This window comes from Camelus ferus, chromosome 8 (genome assembly GCF_009834535.1).
Source record: "Camelus ferus isolate YT-003-E chromosome 8, BCGSAC_Cfer_1.0, whole genome shotgun sequence".
NCBI lineage: Eukaryota > Metazoa > Chordata > Mammalia > Artiodactyla > Camelidae > Camelus > Camelus ferus.
Window position 1 is genome coordinate 30178521 of NC_045703.1, and position 20304 is coordinate 30198824.

Here is a 20304-nt window from a genome sequence, read left to right on the forward strand (position 1 = left end):
AAAAGAATAAATTATTATTTATCTACAAATGTTTCTCTTCTTAATTAGAATCTTATTTGAAACATGAGCCACATTACATGTATATGAAACTAGAAATATTGGTGCAAACACATTGGCTAATTCATACTGAATCAAAGAAGTGGCTGATACATGAAAAGTCAGTTTTAAAAGAATCCCATTCCAATGTTTTGCAAATAATCATGCCAGTGGTAGCCTAGGTGAAAAACCTGGGCCATTAAGATAGGATCCCTTTCCTCTAATCCACACCATGTTCTGTCTTCTTGCAATGCCATCCTTACCTCACCTCCCAATCTCTCATCTCCTAAGCCTGTAGCCCGAAACTAGATCCTTAGCAGGTGACACATCTAAGCTGTCCTGTATATGGCCTTACACTGTATAAGTCAGTGCGTCCAAACACTACACCCACTGTTCTGGGTCAGGAGCTGTGCCTGCAGTGTGACCAGGCAGACACAGCTCCTGCTGTAAAAATAATTACCAAGTCCAAAGTGTAGAGTGCTGTAGATGGATAAGAAAGGGTGGCTTGACTGAGATTAGAGGGTCAGGAAGGATTAGAGGGTGAGGAAGTGACACTTGCACTGAATTCTGACAGACGTGAAGACATTAGACAGAGTAGGGGCAGAAACCTTTTAAGCCTGAGAAACTGCCTGCCTCAAAGCCCAAGGCAGGAAATTGCTGGGTATGTTTGGGGAACAGCAAGGAAGACAGTGTGGCTGGAAGTGAGAATGAGGAAGGGACTCAAGAGGAAGATGGGTTGAGGATTTCCCTCTGAGTGCAGTGGGATACTGCAGGATTGTAAGCAGAGCAATGATTGTATTTGCCTTAATAACACATTGTCCATTCATTCAGCAAGGCACTCTGCTTGGTGCTGAGGGCACAATGGTGAGCCCAGACAGATTACCACTTACCGTGGAGAAAGGGGGAGAGGAAGAAATGCAGGCCTTGGCAGGAGTCCAGGCAAGAGGGCATGGTGATGGTGCAGCAGCTGGGATGCACAAAGTGGATGGACTCAAAATACAGTTTGAGGTGAAACTGACATAACTTGGTGAGGGATTGGGTGTGTGTTATGGGGAGGAGGGGCCCATCAAGAAGGACTCCCAGTTTTCTCTCTAAACTGTTAAGAGTGAGTGAATACAAAATTTGGGTTCCTCCTTCTTTCCTACTGCTCCCTGCAACTTTATCCTCTGTATGCTGCTTTTTATTCAAGTACCTTCTCCAGAAGTCAAAGCATGATTTCATAGACTCTAAGATAACACAAGGAACAAAGATTAAAATACAATTAGGTTCAGGATCTGTTTAAATACTTTCCCCTATTTTTATGAGAGTACTTTCATACTTCAAACATTAAGATTATGGAAAAAATGTGTCCAGAAGCCACTTACTCATACTAGAATTATCTATGAGAGGTAGATTTTTAAAATGTAGACATTCTTTTTTATATCTCTAACTTAGACTAAGGAAGCTTCAGTTTAACTTTTCCTCTAACAAGGATAAATACAAATGAACTAGAATACACATCATCAATAAAAATGACAATTAAAAAAATACAAATGAACTAAAATCAAGAGCCAAACTATTCTGGAAAATCTTCAAATACGTATTTTAAATGATCTAATATTATGGATATTAAAAATTCAAAATAAATAATAAATCCATGCTCCAAGAACAAAGAAGTTCTCTGACCTGACTCCTACTCAAATTTTTCCCTTTCTACATGTCACAGTGGATAGAGTAGTATTTTTCACTTATTAAAAACAAACCAAAAAAAGAACTAAATGTTACCTACATTTATTCAAGTTTCTACACTTTGTGTTGAGAATGTGATCAAATAAGCTTAATATAAAAGCTCTCCTACTGTGGTACATTTCCAGTGAGAATGATGATACGTGAATATATTCCAGTCAACAAAAGTGTTTGTTGCTTAATTATGTGTAAAGAATTTGAAAGCAAGATAAACTATCACAGTGACATTTCAGCTTCTTTTAGAGGTCATTCATTTACACCTGCTGTTTACAAAAGGCAAGGGGGATCTTTTTAGGGGTCATTCCTCCAAACCTGCTCTTTACAAAAGCAAGACATAGAGTTTTCTTTCAATTCTTAAGAAAGGCTTATTTTAGTTTGGAAACTGAGGGTGAAAATTTACCTTAATACTTCCAAATAAGGGTAGCAAAAATAGAGCAAATCTGCCCTAAATTTAAAATATCCTGTCTGAAGTTTGAAAAAGGGGCTTAAAGTTCATGTTGGTTAAGATTTTTCATCCAATGTGTAACTTTTGATTAAGCTTTAAATCAATAGTAGTAAAATACTAATACAAGTATTACTAATATGGTAGTTATTACATTTCTATAGGAGAAAGACTAGAACTTTTACTATTATTGCTTTATGTAAAAAGTTTGATTGCTAAAATTTCATACAGACCCCCAATTTTAGTCAAAAATTTCTGTTACATTAAGCAGATCATATGTAAAGAGAAATCCAGCTTAAGATTTTAAAAGGCTGATGCTAGGAAGACCATTTGGTGGAAGCCACAGTGGACCAGCCAGCTGGGTACCCCAGTTCCAGCTCTGCCACTTAGTGTGTGACTTTGGGCAATGAACTTCATCTTTCGGGGGCCTCAATGATCTCATCTGTAAAATAGGCATATTACTTACCTCATAGGAATGTCACAAAAATTAAGTAAAATGAGATTGTATTTCAAGTAGGTTATAGGTGTGTCCCAGACACCGCTTCCCTCTTCATTCCAGATGCCAGTTGTTATGGGCTGAACTGTGTCCACCCCCTAAAAAATTCATGTTGCTGTCCTAACATCCAGTCTCTCAGAAAGGGGCCATTTGGACATAGTGCCTTGAAAAAGGTGGTCATTAGGGTGAGCCCCAATCTAATCTGAGTGGTGTCCTTATAAAATTAGGACAAACACACAGAGGAAGACCATGTGAAGACACAGGGAGGAAAAGATGGCTAGGAGGCCTCAGAAGAAACCAGTCCTGCCTATACAAGATCTTGGGACTCTCAGCCTCCAGAGTTGTGAGAAAATAATTTTCTATTGTTTAAGCCGCCCAGTCTGTGGTGTCTGTTATGGCAATCCTCCCCAGCAAACGAATATACCAGTCACGGCCAGAGGGGACTGGAGTCCTCTAACCCAGGGTGCTGAATAAATCCTTTTTGTGCGCCATGAGGTGGTAAAGGTTTCAGAAGCGCTAAGATTTAGAACTCACGCACCTGGCTTTGCTCCTGGCCCATAGTAGAGACTCAGTATGTGGCAGATATTGTTATTACTCCAATTTATGAAAACCTTGATGTAAGCATCTATGAGACTCTCAGATTCTTCAGCATCATTTAACCGGCTGCTCACATTTACAACACAAGAACCAAATGCAGAAAAATACACAGAGGAGAGGAAGAGTTTTCGAGAAGCACAGGGGCGAGCACAAGAATAACTCATTCTGATGGCAGGAGCTCAAGTCTTCCTGAGGCCAGCCCTCTACTGAGAGAAAACCAGAGAGTCACCTTCAAGAGGAACAAGGTCATTTCAGTAGTTTGAAAGCATAATATTCTAATTCCTAACAAGTTCAGTTTGTCTTTCCACACTTGTTAAAACCCTTTCTAAGACTGTTCTCAAGCTTAGTGCAAAGTGAGTTGTGAAACAATGAACCAGCAATTTCTCAGACAATAGAAACATTTTTACGTACATGACATTTCCTTTGGGTAGTCACTCAACTTTAAAATTCAGGATTTCATTAAAGGGACAACAGTGTGTATTTGGGACGCAGGAGAGAGGCTAGATTTATGAAGCTATATTTTTCTCACTTCCCTTTGACAGCTGGTCAAATAACCCAGAACCTTCCCAGAAGAGATTTTCACAGCTGAGACTGGCTCTCACGCTAGAGGCAGGCAGGCCTGCGTCACAGGAGCCACTGGCCACAGAGGCTAACAAGCACTCACAATGCGGCTACTGTGACTGAGGACGTGGCCTTTACTTTTAATCCTAATGTAAATTTTAAACCTGATACTTGTTTCTGTTACTGGGAAAAAAATTATGTCTACAACTACTTGAATGTGTGAATCTAGGTTTTCAACTCTAAATTGTATGAACTCTAAATACAGATCAAGTATGTATCATGAACATTAGCTACAAACTGAGTGTGCAGTAAATGTAAAATACACACCAGATTTTGAAGACTTAGTATGAAAAAAATGTAAACTATCTTATTAGTACATTTTAATGTTGGATATTTACATGTTGAAATATTTGGCAAATGTTAGAATAAATAAGCTATCTTATTAAAATTCATCTCACCTTTCTGTTTTTAATGCAGCCACTAGAAAAATTTAAGTTACACATGTGACTCACATTATATTTCTCTTTGACAGTGCAGAGGTAGACGCCATAAAGCTAGTTAAACTTGACTTGTAAATAGTCATGTGACCTTATTTCCTGAATAATTATCTAGCTACCCAGAGTGAGTAGTTAAACATTCATTTGCTTTAATACTATGTATCTCCTGGAGAAAATGTGGGCCAGTAGGGGTTGAAAAGCTGGTAAAAACACTGCACTTTAAACAATAAGGTTAAATAGTTTAAATGACTAAATCAAGAACCTGAAATATTTAGGGCATAACAGTATTTGTAAAAATTATCTCCAGTCAGGTCTGATTTAACATACTTTGGTTGACAGATATAAGATAAATCATTTTGGAATTTTTTAATTATATACAATAAAATATAGTTTGGCAGATATGTTAGAAAAATGCTTTCATCTTTTCTCAAAACTGAATCATTCTCTATTACTTTAACCTCCAAAAAAACTTGCTTGATTCAGGTGGAAGTCAAAGATATCTAAAACAAAGAAGTGACTAATGTGAAGTCCTGTTAATTTTAGGGGAGATTATCCCTACTGTCCACCAGCATTATGTTAGTTTATATATACTAGTGCCCACTTTCTTTTCTCAAAAATCCTCTATCAGTTTACTTGAGAGAACGTGGTCAAAGTATTCAATAAAATAGCTGGAAAACTGAACCCAAATATAATTTAATCTTCTGATGGTTATTTAAAATCACACAATTACAGACACGCTGGCTACTAACTCTTGGAGGCTCAAAATGATTTTTAAGATGAGAATTTTCTGTTTTAAATGATGTGTCTATTTTGTGAGATTTAACCTTTGCAATAAAAATAGATTATAATAAGTTCCTATCCAGAAAGTTATTAGACACAATACACAGAACAACATTTTGAGAGACCAATTAGATTCCAGTATTATCCAGAGTATATTTAACACAAATTACACTGAATTTTATATTCCAGGATAATTAAGAAAGCTTTAACTTCATCATGAAGATCAAATATCAATGCTGACAAAAAGTCAGAATTTATTTGGGGTGAATATCGTGATCTAATTTTATACTTTAATTAGACTTTTAAATTTTCAACAACCTGCTTTTAAAACACATGTAAAGCTATGTATCTCAGAAAAGTTGAGTTCAGAATTTAAAAAACAATCCTATCCTTTTGGTTTTCTTGTTATGTGAATTTTGAGTTAAAACAGACATTTAGATTATAGACTATAGATTATAGATTATAGACATTTATATTATTAGCCCACTGCACCACACAAAGATTAAATATTGAGAAGTTACCATGTCTTAGGGGACTGGAAATTGTTAGAAGAACAGTCCCCCAAGTTGTAATCTGCCATATTTAGCCCTGACTTGTCTTGTAGTGGCAACTGTGTCACCTAAGAGAAATAAGGAGGGGGAACCAACCATTCTACCCAATTCAACACATGACTTCCTCTGTTCTAAAAAATAAAAAAGATAACTGGAAAGGTCAGCAAGACCATAACCTCTGGTTGTGAACATTTAATACTCACAGGAGAGTCTAATTCAGTGTCCCCAAAGAAAAGTTACCCAAGTCTGTAAGAGACATAGTACATGAAAATGCAAACCATTCGTCAACAGTGAAATGCCAGATCCAAATCAGCATTAGATGTAAGACATGACACACATCTTGTTTCCTGGATGGGAAGCATTATAGCTCCAGCTCAGCTCAGCTCAGCTAAGGTCTGTAAGACCTGTAAGTGAGCGCTGCAAAAGGCCTGACTTCAGGCACACAATCCAGTCACCGCAGGCTTGCGGAGAGGAGACCAACGGAGCAGTGGAGTGCGTTTTCAGGTCAGCTCTGCTCCTGGCTAAGCGGTGTGGGCTGGGGCACGCGGTGGGCGGGTGGCGGCGGAGCAGGCGCCTGCGGCAGCTGCAGGTGCTGAGCCGGATCTGAAGCGCTCGCTAAATGGAGCTCCTCTGTTTGCTCCTGATGGGCGTGAAGATGTGCCAAAGTTTCCTTGGACAGTGTGATTACGTGCACGGGCTCGGTCTGTGAGGGTTCCATCTGGCTCTCAATCATATTGAGGCTCTGAAGGTGCTCTGTTTGCTCCTGCTGAGCTGAAAGAATTAAATTCTGCAGCTGCTCGGGCGGCTGTGTGAGCAGGGTGAGATTAGCAGCCTGGTCTGCGGTCATGCTCTGGGAACTCTCTGCAGTGACGATGCTGATTCCTTGGCTAGGACCAGGCATGAAATTGATGTTATGTACAGAATCTGTTACAAGAAGCTGAATCTCCTGCTCTCCAGAGGTAGAGAGTTGATAGGGCTGCAGCTGAAGAATATTCCTGACCTCCTCAGTATTATTATTGCCGGAAACGCTGCTGGCATCGGACGCCTGCTTCTCTTTGCTATGGATTTTCAAGTGAGCCTTCAAGTTGTCTAAGCGAGCAAACTGTAAGTTACACTCAGGGCAGGAGAAAGGCTTTTTGCCCGTGTGTAGAATGCAGTGTCTCCTCTTGGCACTCGAGTCAGAGAAGGATTTGCCACATACAGCACAGGAATATGGCTTTTCTCCTCTACAAGAAAATATACGTTTTATTTTTAAAACATCAATTTATTACTTCCTGATTAGTTAGGGAGAAGCAGTCAAGAAGAAAGGAAAGTTAGCTTAACCGGGAGATGTAAGTCATGGGTTCTCCTACTAACGTAAGGGTTTGGAGCAAGTCACACCTTCCATGGGCTTCATTTTCTAACCTTAAAGAAAAAAAGGGGGAGTGGGTATTTGAGGACAGGTGGTGCATGGGGCTGTGGGGCTGGGTTAGATGTGATAAAATTTTATGATTCCATTGTGCGTATTTCAGATACGAAGGTAAATGTTAATACATTACGCATAAAATTCTTTTTTGGTTTTAGTTCTCACAGCCAATTTTTAGACTCTAGAAGTCAAATAAATACATGTTTGATTTCAATATTACAAATTTAAGTAGCCCCTAATTGTGTTAGATGAACAAGTCAAATCTGGAAATAAGTTGTGTTAACAAAAAAATTTATCCAGAAAATATTAAATTTAATATTTAGTTTTGATGAGACTTAAGCTTTGGAGTAGCCCCCCAACCCAAAATTAAAATTCAAGAAATGACATCAATAATGCAGACTTTTGCTGTTCAGAATCAGTTTTCCTGATTTTGCCTAAGTGAGAAATTTCTTTATTGAAAAGATAAAACAAATTAATAAACTACTCAGGAAATTTCTACCAGAGTAGTAATTTGGGGGAAAGGACTATAAAGGTAATATATGTCACCCTACTGAATATTAGGAGTGAACGAGGACTCCATGTGAGAAAACTGTGCAAAACTTTACCGATGGATTCTGATGTGGGTCTGAAGAGAACTCTTTGCTGTGAACGATTTGCCGCAGATTTCACAAGTAAATGGCTTCTCACCTAAAAAAGGGGAAAGCGTTCAGAGATATACATCCAAAATAAAACAAAAAGAAAAAGTCACCCCATGGTATCACAATACAAAAAAGAATGAAGGCAGTACCACTTGAATTCTCAGTAGGCATGAGTGAGTGAATCAATGGAGCACTTAGCAAGTGCCTACCGCGTACCTGAGCACCGTGTGCTAAGTGCCCCGAGGACTCAGAGAAGTATAAAGTACAGTCCTTTCCCTCAAACACTTAAAAACTGAAACAAGGAGGTGGCGATTAAATGGACAGAAACCACATCTGCTTCTGTGTGGACCTCCCTTAGGTAACTTACACTCTCATATTCCTGCGTGACCTTCCAAGGACACCCGGGATGGTGCACAATTAGGGATGACTCCCATTTCCATCTCCTTTCCCAGAACCTGACAACTTCTTGCCACCTCCACAGTCACCCCTGGCCCAGGCTGCCACCACTTCCCGGCAGCAGCCCTACTCCTGCTTCTGTCGTCCACCATGAATGTGGCAACCAGAGTGATTCTATACACAGTCAGATCCTATCACGTTCTGCTGCAAATGCTCCAACAGCCCCCCATCCTGTCTGTGGAGATAAAAGCCAAAGCCCTGGGCCTACAAGGAATCAGAGAGCTGCCAGGTCTGTCTGCCCAAGGCCATTCCTCACCCCAAGCCTGCCTAACCTCATCGGGCACTCTCCCCTGCTCACCAACTCAGCTTCCAGAGAGTCCCTGAACACCACATCCCAAGCAAGCCCCGCCCCGGGCCCTTGCACTTACCATCCCCGCTCCCCGGCATGTCTCCCCCAGGAGTTTCCCAGAGAGGTTCACTCTCCACACTGCCTTCCAGTCTCTGCTCAAGTGTCACTTTATCAGTGAGGCTTCATCACCAGAGAGTACTGACCCAGTGTGTCTTGGCTGGCTTCCCTGAGTTAGTTTTCCCACAAGGCCATCCCCGGCTTATACACTCTACGTATTACTTACGTGTCTATCCCGTTCTTGACTTTTTTTTTTTTTAATATTTTCTTTTTTAAAAATATATTTTTGTTGTTATTTATTTGCTTTTGTTTTGGGGGAGGTAATTAGGTTTATTTATTTATTTTTTTGATGGAGGTACTGGGGACTGAACCCAGGACCTTGTACATGCTAAGCATGTGCTCTACCACTGAGCTATGCCCTCCCCTGCTTGTGTCTCCCGTTCTTATGTAGGATGATTTGTGGGCTTGTCCACTCCGAGGACCCCAGTGTCTAGAACTGGGCCTGGTAAATGTTCCAGAAATCCTTGTTGAATAAACAAATTTCAGAGTGGGAATTAAGGCCCACACACGATGTCATGACTGCTCCAGACCCACTAGGAATAATAAGGCTTCTACAGCATTTATTCAGCATTAGTTTGTATACTGCACATACAATGACAGACTGCCATGCCCTCCAGAAACACAATTATTGATCCTAACGAAGGCAAGGGGACTATGAATTAAAAAAAGAAAGAAAAAGAAAAGCAAAATCCCACTTAAGTAGGTAACAGCAAGGGATGAGTGAAGTGGAGGATGGTCAGGTAATTTCCCTTTCACAGCATCTACTAGAAAATTTAGGCTAGTTATTTCCCCAAGTTCAATCTAGGCACAGAACGCTTATGACAACTTGGGTCAATCTGCATCTTTGCAGCAATGACCCTAACCCACTCCAAAGGTTAAAAGCAGGCCACTGCCACTGTCTTTCCAAAAAATCACACAATCATCTCAATAGATGCAGAAAAAGCATTTGATAAAATTCAACCCTCACTTAAGGTAAAGTGGGTTCAGAGGGAATATATCTCAACATAATAAAAGCCATTTATGACAAACCCACAGCAGCACAACACTGAAAGCCTTCCTGCTAAAATCTGAAACAAGGCAAGGATGCCCACTCTCATCACTTCTGTTCAACACAGTACCGGAAGTCCTCGCCACAGCAATCAGACAGAAAGAAATAAAAGGGATCCAAACTGGAAGAGAAGAGGTAAAACTGTCACTATATGCGGATGCATACTATATATAGAAAACTCTAAAGACCCCACACAAAAGGGATTAGAATAAACAAATTCAGAAAGGTGGCAGGATACAAGATTAACATACAGAAGTCTGTTGCATTTCTTTACATCAATAATGAAATATCAGAAAGGGGAAGTTAAAAAAAATCCCTTTTAAAATTGCATCAAAAAAATAAAATACTTATGAATGAACTTGACGAAGGAGGTGAAAGACTTATACATGGAGCACTATAAAACATTGATAAAGGAATCTGAAAATGATTCAAAGAAATGGAAAGATATCTCATGCTCTTGGGTTGGAAAAATTAATAGTTAAAATAACCATACCACCTAGAAGAATCTGCAGATTTAATGTGATCCCTATCAAATTACCCAGGACATTTTTCACAGAACTAGAACAAATAATCCTAAAATTTATATGGAACCATAAAAGACCCAGAACTGCCAAACCAATACTGAAGAAAAAGAATGAGGCTGGAGGCATAACCCTCCCAGACTTCAGACAACTCTGCAGAGCTACATTAATCACAACAGCATTGTACTGGCACAAAAACAAGACACATGGATCAATGGAACAGAACAGAGAGCCCAGAAGTAAATCCACATACTTCTTTTCTCCCTAGGCTAAGAATCTCTTAAGTACTTCTCTTCCTACCACTCTCCTGACCCAAAGGCCTTCATCTTTCTTCCCCAAAGAGCCTGTTAACTGGCTTATTGTCAGAACCTTCCCTCTCTGACCATCCTCTTGGGGCTGCTTGAGTAGCCCTTTTCCATACAGGAAGCAAAATACGCCTCCTTTCTGCCGAGAGATCTCCCCTTGCCTTCACCGCAGGTCCGCCCCCTGGTCAGCAATCCCACTTTAGCTGTTCATCAGGGAACTCCTCACCACAGGCCCGCCGGGCCTCTCACATTCTCAACCCCAGGCATCCTGTTCCCCTCTGGGAACGCCTCTTCCCACTTCCTCTGTCAATCCAGCGCTTACTCTGGCTTCAAGATCCAGGTCTTTCCTCTGGGATGCTTCCCCAGCTCTTCCCAGGGAAAGTTAATCACCTCTGTGTTCACATCTCTACTGGGGCTTTTATCACGCTCCACTGAGGTCCTCACTAGAGCACATGTAGACTCTGGAAGAGACTATTGCAGGAGGGGCCCCTGATGTCACAAAGATGGGGACCAGCAATGTTAATGGATGGTCTTGACACAGGGCTAAGGAGATTTAGGAAGCTTCAAATCCAACCCAACAAAACGAGGCTGTGAATGAAAGCTGTGACTCAGTTACCTGTATCACAGGCAGGGCACCTGCCTGGGAGTGGGAGCCAATAGGGGAGGATTGGTGTTTACCTAACATCATATGCAAGAGACAGGGACACTGGAGGGCTGCGACTATACTGTATGAACTGGGGTCAGAGGCCACTCACCAGGCTTCTTCTGGGCTAATTCCCTGAACTTGTCCCCAGCTCATCAAGCAATCTTTTGATCACTAACTTATTTTCAGGTACACTGATGTCAGGAAGGCAGTACTGCAGACAACAGAAAGGTGTAGTCCCTTTGTTAAGTGTAAACATTTGCTGCTTTCTCAGTCCTATGCTTGGCATGGCTTGGCTCAGTGCCTGACAGCCTGACCAGCTCCACATACGGGGACAAGAGCTGAGCTGCAGTGACCTCACGACACTGCCTGTCATCTTGCCTCCATGTCAAAATGCATCTGTCCACCCAACTGAAGATGACCTCTTAGGGAAGAAAGCATCTCTTACTTATCTCTGACTTCTTGTGCTTGGCAAAGGACATCTAACCCAGAGAGAGTTTGCACTTAAAGAGCTAAGAGATGACAGTGTTGGTTTTCCAGTAGGTGTGGCCCTGCTGTCACAACAGGTGCTCTTGCTTGGCCTTCTCAGCACCACCTGCCTGCCGGGCCTGTTCGCACCTCTGTCTGTGCCTCTCCCAAACCTCCCCGAGGGAGCAGGGAAGTGGCACGCCAACACCAACTCTTCTCAACCCCGACATCATACACGCTCTCGGTGCTAAGGACAGATGAGTCACAGTCCCGGCCTCAGAGAGCCTAATACTTTGACGGGTTTCATTTCTTATTTCTAAGGATACAAACCACTTTACAGAGCCCTTGTCATCTCCTTTTTCACCCATCACATCACCACTTCCCTCTCCTGCTCCCGAGAGTAGAGGGTGGAGCAGTTTGCAGGGATTACAGAGAGAGGACTTGTTCTGCTTTTCACCCCTACTTCAAGGCCCGCTTCTCCTCAGAAAGACCAGAAGCCTCACTGACACCTTATGCTCAGAAGACAAGATGAAGATGCGATGTCTCAGCTCTGGCACTGTCCAGAGGAACTGAGGCCCCTGGGCTCCCCCTGCAGACTCTTCACAGCCCCACATGCCATTCAAAGGCCTACATGTAAGCATGTACATCCGTTATCTCTGCTTGCAGGTCTCCTCTGAACTCGGACTCAAATGTCCAGCTGCCTCCTCCACACATGTACATGGATGTCAGAGAGACATCTCAGACCCCACATGTCTAAAATCTAACTCTTGATTTACTCCTCCGTCTGCCCCAGTTTCTCATCCTTCCAGCTGCTTCTGCCTTCCCTTCCTCTTAGCCCTCCACATCTAACCATGAGCAAATCATGTCAGCCCTTCCTTCAGACCACATCCGGAACTGGACCACTCAGCACCGCTTCCATTGCTACCACCCTGTGCAGAGCCCTGATTACCGCACCGGCCTCCCAGGGGGTCTCTGCACCCTCCCGAGGGCACCTGCACCCCTGCCCCTCCCCACCTGACCCCACGTGGAGCTGGAGCAATCTCATTAAAACTCTACATTACATCACATCAGTCCTCTCCTTAGTCATCTCACTCAGAATAAAACCCAAAGTCTTTTTTTGCGGCCTCTAAAGTTCTTAGGCCTAAGTGCGCACTAGAGAAACCTGGAGAGCTTCTAAAAACGCCACTTCTGAGCCTCATTCCAAGTCACTTCAGTTAGAGTCTCTGGGGGCAGGACCAGGCTTTTTCCATTTTAAAGCTTCTCAGGTAACTGAAGCACATGCTGGACTGGGAACCCCTGCATGACAGGGACTCCAGCAGCCTCTGACGTCCACCTGCACCCCACCCTCCCACTCCCACTGCCCCAGCACTTCCACGCCCACCAGAAACCCTCCTGCCTCAGGCCTCTGCACCTCCCGTTCCCTCTGCCCACAACGCTCTTCTCCCGGGTAGACACAGCCCTCGCTCAGTCCCCACAGCAGTCACATCTCCGTCCACGATGTCACCTCCCCTGCCCGCCCCAGCCCCATCCCCTTGCCCTGCATTCAGTTCTTCATAGCACTTACCCCCACCTAACACGTCACACAGTCACTTGTCCTCTGTCCCCCCGTTTGAACGTCAACCCCTCAAGAGCTGTCCATCTCATGCACTGTGCTATCCTCAAGACCATGAAGACTGCCTGGTACCCAGTAACTGTTCAGCTAATATGTGTTCAGAAGATGAATTAAATTTCACAGATCCTATTAATGATGTCTGTGGAAAGAATGTCTAGAGATCCATTTTTATAAAACTCAGACCCAGTGAGATATTTAAGAAAGTAAATGACCTTAAGAAGAAAAACTTGTGTTAAAAAAAAATGTCCAAGGCAACATAAAGCAATCTGATATATAATTTTGGTGGACAATTTACCAGAATCATTAAATTATCAACTTACAATAGGAAGTTTTTCTTAGAAAAATCTAACAGGTTTCTTCCTAAGAAGTGCTTCTTACCCAAAGTTCTAAAAGGCCTACATTTTTACTTTTCTGATCTTAAGTGAAAGAATTTGACCGGCTCTAATTGATCCTTCCTCCTTTTCCTCCTGGAAGCTGATTTTTCTGGAGGTGACGATGCTAATGCTGTAAGTACTGGTTCTAGGAGAGAAAGTGGAAAAATCCTCAGTGCCTGTGCTACCTTTGTGTCTGCTTCACTTTGCTTCCTTTTCTAAAAAACATTATTTTGATAATCTTTTGATGAAGTAAATTAAGACTGAAACACAGAACCTGATTCAGACTTGTTCTATTTCGTGGTATTAAGTGAAGTTTCATAAATGAACAGTGCTCAGTAAGAACTCTTGGTTTTGCTAACCTACAGAGATGAGATTTCCCCATAGCACAGTGTATTCTGCCTGAGCTTTTTAAATGATCTACTTATAAAATCCCCACTCAATTTACAATAAACACAGCCTGAGGAGGGGACTCCGAATACTTCATAACTCATTCTCCCAAAAACAGGAAGAAAGGGCAAGATGGAGTTTTACCCGTGTGTGTTCGTAGGTGTTTCTTTAGCTGAGACACATCCATGAATTTGCGGCGGCAGTGGTTGCATTCCGGTAATGAGTGGCCTTGTCGCAACAATAAAAAAAGTGTCAGTGCATATATGCTGTCCCTGCATTTCTTCAGTGATTTGTGTTAAAGCACTTCCCTGAAAAATAATCACTTTAAATATGGTACTTTAATAAAACAACAATTTTTAAATTAAATCTGGTTAACAATGAGTATTTTCCTATGCATCTCAACTCACTGCTTCCCAAAAAGAGGTGGGACCCTTCCAATCTCCCTAAATATAATCTCCTTTTCCCCTTGAAGCACTGGTGTGACTGTGGCTAACTGATCTTAAGTGATGCTCCCAATCCCCTTTTCATTTCTTCTCAGTTGGCAGAAAAGAAAAGAGGCCCATGGGTGGAACCAGCTGGAGAAAGCTCGGACTGGCACTTATGGGGAGGAGACACCATTGTTCAGGCACCACTAACAACCAATTAGCAGGAGCCCCCTAGTCAAGCGGCACCTTGAACGATACCAATTTTGCAGGGCTTCTGTGTATGGCACCAAAATGATAATATAGAAATTTAATATAAATCAGAGTAGTAGAGAATAATACAAGGACACCCAATTTATATTGCTTTTTAAAGAATTATTTCCCTAAAAACTCATTTATCTTCTGCAACATGAATCTGACATTTCAGAAACAATTTGTAATTGCTCCCCACCTCAATCCCAATTTTCCCTCACTTTATTGTACCTGTATGAACTCGGTAATGGCTCTTTAGTTGTCTTTTCTGGCTGAAATATTTTCCACACTGATCACAAGTAAAAGACTTCTGTCCTGCCAAATAAAAAACAAAACATGCAAAAGACTATAAAGAACTAGAAAGCTCACTAATGAGGTAAATACCATAGTGGGCCGAGGTCCCCATTTTCTATAAATAACACAAGTTGACTTGTCTACAAACCCACATGTCACTGTAACATAAATATGCAAAGACATGAAAGGCAGTAAGGAGTGATGGAGACTGGGACAGACTGGGAGAATTCAAATTTGCCCCAAAGGCATCCAAAGTAAAATAATTCTAAACTCTGGTGGTTAAAACATGCCTGCTTGTTGAACTCCCAGCAGCCAGTTTATAAGCCCTAGTTTAAGGCTCACTGCTGTGCAGAAGTCTACACTGTGACAGATGCATAATTCTGTCTTTCAATGACACTGCTTGGAGAATGATACCGGGGAGGAAAGACCACTCAGATGGCAGTAATGCCCACCCCGGGAACTGGAACCTGGTGGCAGCGGGCCCTCTGGTACAAGCCTGGCTACCTGAGTGCAGGCTCATGTGCTCCAGCAGCGAGTGCTTGGTGGTGAGAGCCTTGCTGCACACGGTGCAGGTGTATGGCCGCTCGCCTGTGTGCATCCGCGTATGGACTTGCAGGGAATGCTTCTGGGCAAAGCCTTTTCCACACTCATTACATTTGAAAGGTCGCTCCCCTGGAACAAGAGCCCCAGAAACATGGCATAAGCAAGAATCTGCACATCTTTCTGTCCTCTCTCCAATTAAAATGACAATGAATGGGAGAGACATCAGCAATAAAATTTTGCAAGCTCAAACAGATGAATCTGATGCCAGCAGTGAGGAGTGCTAAGAGAAGTAAGACCTAATTTTAAGACAGAGCCTCTGCAAGGTTCAGGAATTGGTGGCGCCCGTTATCTCTGAAAGTAGGGGGTAAGGAAGGATAAATGAGTGTTCCAAAAGTAGCTGGCAACTCCCCTGCCCCGATCCAGTCTCCTACTTCACGCAACCAGGAGACCACCTCTCTCCCTAACAGAAGATAGAGACTGTTCTCTGAAGAGGGTAAATCAAACAAAGGGTCTCTGGACTAGGGGACTCCGGGTTAGAGGCCTCCCAGATCGGTGGAGCAGGACCACCATAGGGAGAATAAGTCAAAGTTTCCATCTGGGACAATGAGACCGCTCCCCAACCCAGCCTTTGGTCCCTTCTTGTGCCAGACACTGGCAGCCAGGCCTAGAGCCTCCAGGTGGGAGGTGAAGTGCCTTCTCCTGGAATGCGATGGGCCCGAGGAAAGAGAGCTGAAGGAGCCAGGGATCAGCGAGGATGCCCACAGGCCCTCTCCACACCCACAGAGTTGCCCGCAGCTTTTAGCAAACCATTCTTGCATATAATTAAATACAATTAAAACACACACACACAAATCATCAGTCAAGGAAGGCCTTTAGTAGTTGAAATAGATACAGAAACAGACAAGAGAAGAAGCAACTTGCAGAAAACAGAGACTGCCCAGAGTGAAGAAAACATTAAAAGCTAAGAAATAAGCAAATGCTGTTTTTAGCAGGCTCACAGACGTTACAATATTACATTGTGAAACAAAGAGGATTCTAACTTAAAAAAAAAAAAAAAAGGAACTCAGAGAAAAGAGCTCCTACCAGTAAAAAAGTAAGAGTAGAAATAGAAAAATAAAAGTTAAAATATAAAGAAATCCCCAGAAAGTAGAGCAAAAAGTGATGGAAAATAGGAGAGAAAAGGTAAAAATGTTAGGGGATGGGTCCAGGAGGTTCAACATCCAAACACCAAGAGTTCCAGAGAAAGAGTAGAGAAAACATCTATGAAATAATTCAAGAAATTTTTCTGGAAGTAAAGGATACGAGTTTCCAGACTGTATGGATCTACTGGTATCCACCCAAACGGAAGAAGAGAGACCCACACTAAAGTGATTTAATGCAAAACTGCAGAATACAGGGGGCAAAAGGGAAGATCCTACATGCTGTCTTCCTTAACAAATCCTATAGAACTATTTAACTCTTTAAATGATCCTCCATTACGTTCAACAAATAAGTGTCTACTTAGTTCAAAGAACTAGAATTCAGGGTTCTCAACCTAACTGTCCTTAAAAAGCACCAAAGCTCCAGATAATGAAGTCAGAAGCTCTGGGGCTGGGACCAGGCACGGGTAGTTTTTCAAATTCCCTAGGAGTCTGTAACGTGCAGCCAGGTTGAGAACCACAGTGCTGGACGCTCCTGGGTCACAGGATGGCTGTGGATGAAGGAAGACTTAAGTATCAGTCCCCGTACTTCAGCTTACAATCAGGTTGAGGGGTATATAACAGGGATATAACTACGCCCGACCCACAGCTGCACGTGTTAGGTGTATAATAGAGGCTCACAGGAGGAAGGGGTTTCTGGCTAGGGCTGCACTGTCCAATGTGGTGGCCACTGAAATTAATTAAAACAAAATATTCAGTTTCTCAGTCATACTCACCACATGTCAAGCACTCAACACACACAGATATGGACACAGGTGGCTAGTGGCCACCATAATGGACAGCACAGATATAGAACAGTTCCATCCTCACACAGGGATCCATTGGCCAGCACCGGGCTAGAGGTACCAAAGAGGTAAGGACATTTACAGCTAGATGACTGAGTGAGAAAGCTGTCCAGACAGACCTGGGCAAAAACATAGTTATGGTTGGGAGGGAGGGTATAGCTCAGAGGTGGAGCACATGCTTAGCATGCATGAGGTCCTGGGTTCAATCTCCAGTACCGCCATTATAAAAATAAATAAATAAAAGGAAAAAAAATGTTTAAAACCCCACAGCTACGGTCAAGATGAGGAATCTTCAAGAATCATAAAGCAGATTAAATGTGGCTAGAGTTTGCTTGCTTCCTGGACATTCAAGCCTTGAACCACAACTTCAAATAAGAAGAGAGGTCCTGGAATCAGGTCCCTTGGGTTCAAATTCCAGCTCTGTCACTACATCGATGCCCTGGGCAAGTTACTTTAAGCTTTCTAGGACTTAAGTCTCTTCCATCTGTACAACCAGGATAATATTACCTATCTCACAGGACTGCTGTGAGACTTCACTGCAGTAACATGTACACTTTGTGACAATGCCCATCACATAGATGGTGCACAATAAACGAAAGCTATTATTATGGTTACTTCTCCAAATCACATTCCAATAAGCTGTGAAAGTGTAATTACCTGTGTGGCTCCTCTGGTGGATTGCTAAAAAGTGATTGTACTTAAACACTTTGCCACAGTCTTTACAACGGGCCTCAGGGCCACCGGGGCGCTTCCTCCTTCCACAGACCCTCTTGGCTGAACCCTGGTCATCTTCATCCCCAACAAGTTTGTAATCTTTAAGTTTGACAGATCTCCGAATCCTCCGCTTGCTGCACCGGCTCTGGCTGTCCTGCCCGTCAAGGGTCTGGGGATCACAGTTCTCATCTTTTTCAGCCGGCACTCCCTCCCCTCTACCTGGCTCACAAACAGGCTCAGACTCTTCCAATTCTTTTGCTGGAACCTGCTCATTCAGTATACCACTGTCTCCGTCTTTAACCACAAAGTTTTGTCTATTCTGAACTGAGTTGTTCACTCTGAGCTGTGTTTCCTCTTCTGCAGTCAGTTCTGATTTCCCCTCCTGTAAACCGTTGACTTTCCTGGGTCTTCCCCGTTTCCGCTTTGGAGGATCATTTTTCTTATTAGAAATAACAACCACTGGAGCACCAGCGGCGTTCAGAGTCGTTGGCTTTGGGGAGCTGTGATTATTCTGAAAGTCTGTATAAGCCTTTACCAGGTCATAGACTTTTAAGAACTGGGCAGTGGCCAGGATTTGTTCTGTACTTTTCTCACTGGCCTGGAGACAACCTGTGTAGATAAATTCCAGCAGGATGCCAAATGTGTCAGCAACCATGCCTTCCAGCATGTAAATGGACTGGCCGATCTCCCCCTCTTCAGCAAACATCATTGAGAAGTATTCACTACTGGCAGCAAGCAAAGCTTTATGGGCCCGGAAATGCACATTCTCCACGATTAAAGTAATGTCACACAGAAAGCCTTTCTTCCTCTGATTCTCAAAACTGGCCAGGACAGTGTCACTGTGGGTGTCTGAGTGTACAACAAGCTGCCCAGGAGGCTCTGATGATGTCTCTGCCATTTTCTTTAGAAGCCCAAGAAGGATTAATCCTGAAATAAGAAAATATTATTTAAAAAAAAGGAGGCATTATCTAACAATCCCACTCCAAAAGCACCTACTCTTCACTTCACTTTAACTAAATTTTACCATTTACCACTCTTAAAAGACTATTTAAAAACTTAGCTTTAGGTTCTCATACTTATTGTACCATCACCCAGCCGGGTGAATTTCCGACATCCACGGTACCGCTCAGGGTTCATTTTCTCCTCTGTAAAATAAAGAAATTGGGCTCAACCACCCCTTAAGTCTCTCCCTGCACTAACTTCCCATAGTTGCATAAACATCAGAATGAAAACTACAGTGTCTGGATTTTACATGTTATTAGCCATTTTGTCTGTGAAACAAAAATGGAAAGGGCGAAGACAACGTCCACGTGCGAAGTGAATTTTGGGGTAGCTGCAATTAAGTAATAGTACTGTAAGGCGTATTCGGCCTCGCTCTGGAAGGGCGGCGTGGATCGCTCAGGCTGGCGCCAGACGACACGCGGCGCGCAGCTGCGGGCGGGCGGGCCATTCCCCGGAGCCCGCGGTCCGCCAAGCTGGAAGCGGGGAGCGAGGCGACGGGGGGCCCCTACCTCCGAGCCCGGGGCCCCTCGGGCCGGACCCGGGAGCGGCTGCTGGGGAGGCGTCAACACGGCTGCGCGCCCCGCGCCCCCGGACGGTGGGCCGACGGCGGACGTACCTCTCGGGACGCCGGGAGAGGTCCGAAACTGGGCCGCTCACCCGCGGCCTGGCGGGCGCACCCGGGCCGGGCCTGCCCAGGCCCCCAGCTCCGCGGGGCCAACAGCCGGCGTTCCTGCGCCGCCCGGTTCTGCCCCTGCGCCGCCGCCGTCGCCGCAGCCAACCCGGAAGCGCCGGCGCCGGGAGCCGCCTGCGCGGACGAGGGACCACGTGGCCCGCAGAAGCGCCCCCGGGCGGGGCGGGGCGGGGCCTGAGGTCCCGGGAGGAGCCGCGTGGAGAGCCTTAGCGGGTCTCAGTGTTTGCGAGGAGTGGGCCGTAATGGCGTTGTCACTCTAGAAGTATGGAAGTTTTATATCCTTTTAGCTGCTCACCGACACCCTAATTTTGTCTCTTCCCCTTCCCAGACGCTGAAGCTGGCTTTCAGGTCTCGAATGTGTGACGAATGCTGAGTTAAAGCGCCTTTACATTCATCGTCATCGTCGTCATCCTCCTCCTCCTCATCCAATGCTTTAGTCCAAGGGAGTGAAGAG

At 43.6% G+C, this 20304-nt stretch overlaps 1 protein-coding gene across 8 annotated transcripts; it reads right to left on the reverse strand.

Moving 5' to 3' along the window:
* Positions 1 to 5028: 5028 nt before the first annotated feature.
* Positions 5029 to 19976, reverse strand: ZBTB24 (zinc finger and BTB domain containing 24). 8 transcript variants are annotated; one of them, XM_032484683.1, is made up of 7 exons: positions 19776 to 19971; positions 18101 to 19084; positions 15421 to 15588; positions 14854 to 14937; positions 14093 to 14176; positions 7696 to 7777; positions 5029 to 6911 (listed from the first exon to the last, which is right to left on the reverse strand). In XM_032484683.1, exons 2-7 carry the CDS (start codon positions 19053 to 19055, stop codon positions 6191 to 6193), a joined length of 2094 nt encoding a protein of 697 aa, XP_032340574.1. In that variant the 5' UTR covers positions 19056 to 19084; positions 19776 to 19971; the 3' UTR covers positions 5029 to 6190. The 8 variants fall into 8 exon arrangements, 4 of the variants coding, with proteins under 4 accessions (XP_032340574.1, XP_032340575.1, XP_032340576.1 ...); XM_032484684.1 differs by having other exon boundaries at positions 19669 to 19971; XM_032484685.1 differs by lacking the exon at positions 15421 to 15588 and having other exon boundaries at positions 19776 to 19973.
* Between the last annotated feature and the right edge of the window lie 328 nt (positions 19977 to 20304).

What these genes read in the sequence shown, in the direction of transcription:
- ZBTB24 (XM_032484683.1), bottom strand. Translation starts at nt 19,055, where the DNA reads ATGGCAGAGACATCATCAGAGCCTCCTGGGCAGCTTGTTGTACACTCA. An exon ending in CCACCAGAGGAGCCACACAG is followed by an intron (nt 15,589 to 18,100) that starts GTAATTACACTT and finishes CTCTTGTTCCAG; the next exon opens with GGGAGCGACCTTTCAAATGT. An exon ending in CCATTACCGAGTTCATACAG is followed by an intron (nt 14,177 to 14,853) that starts GTACAATAAAGT and finishes TGTTGCGACAAG; the next exon opens with GCCACTCATTACCGGAATGC.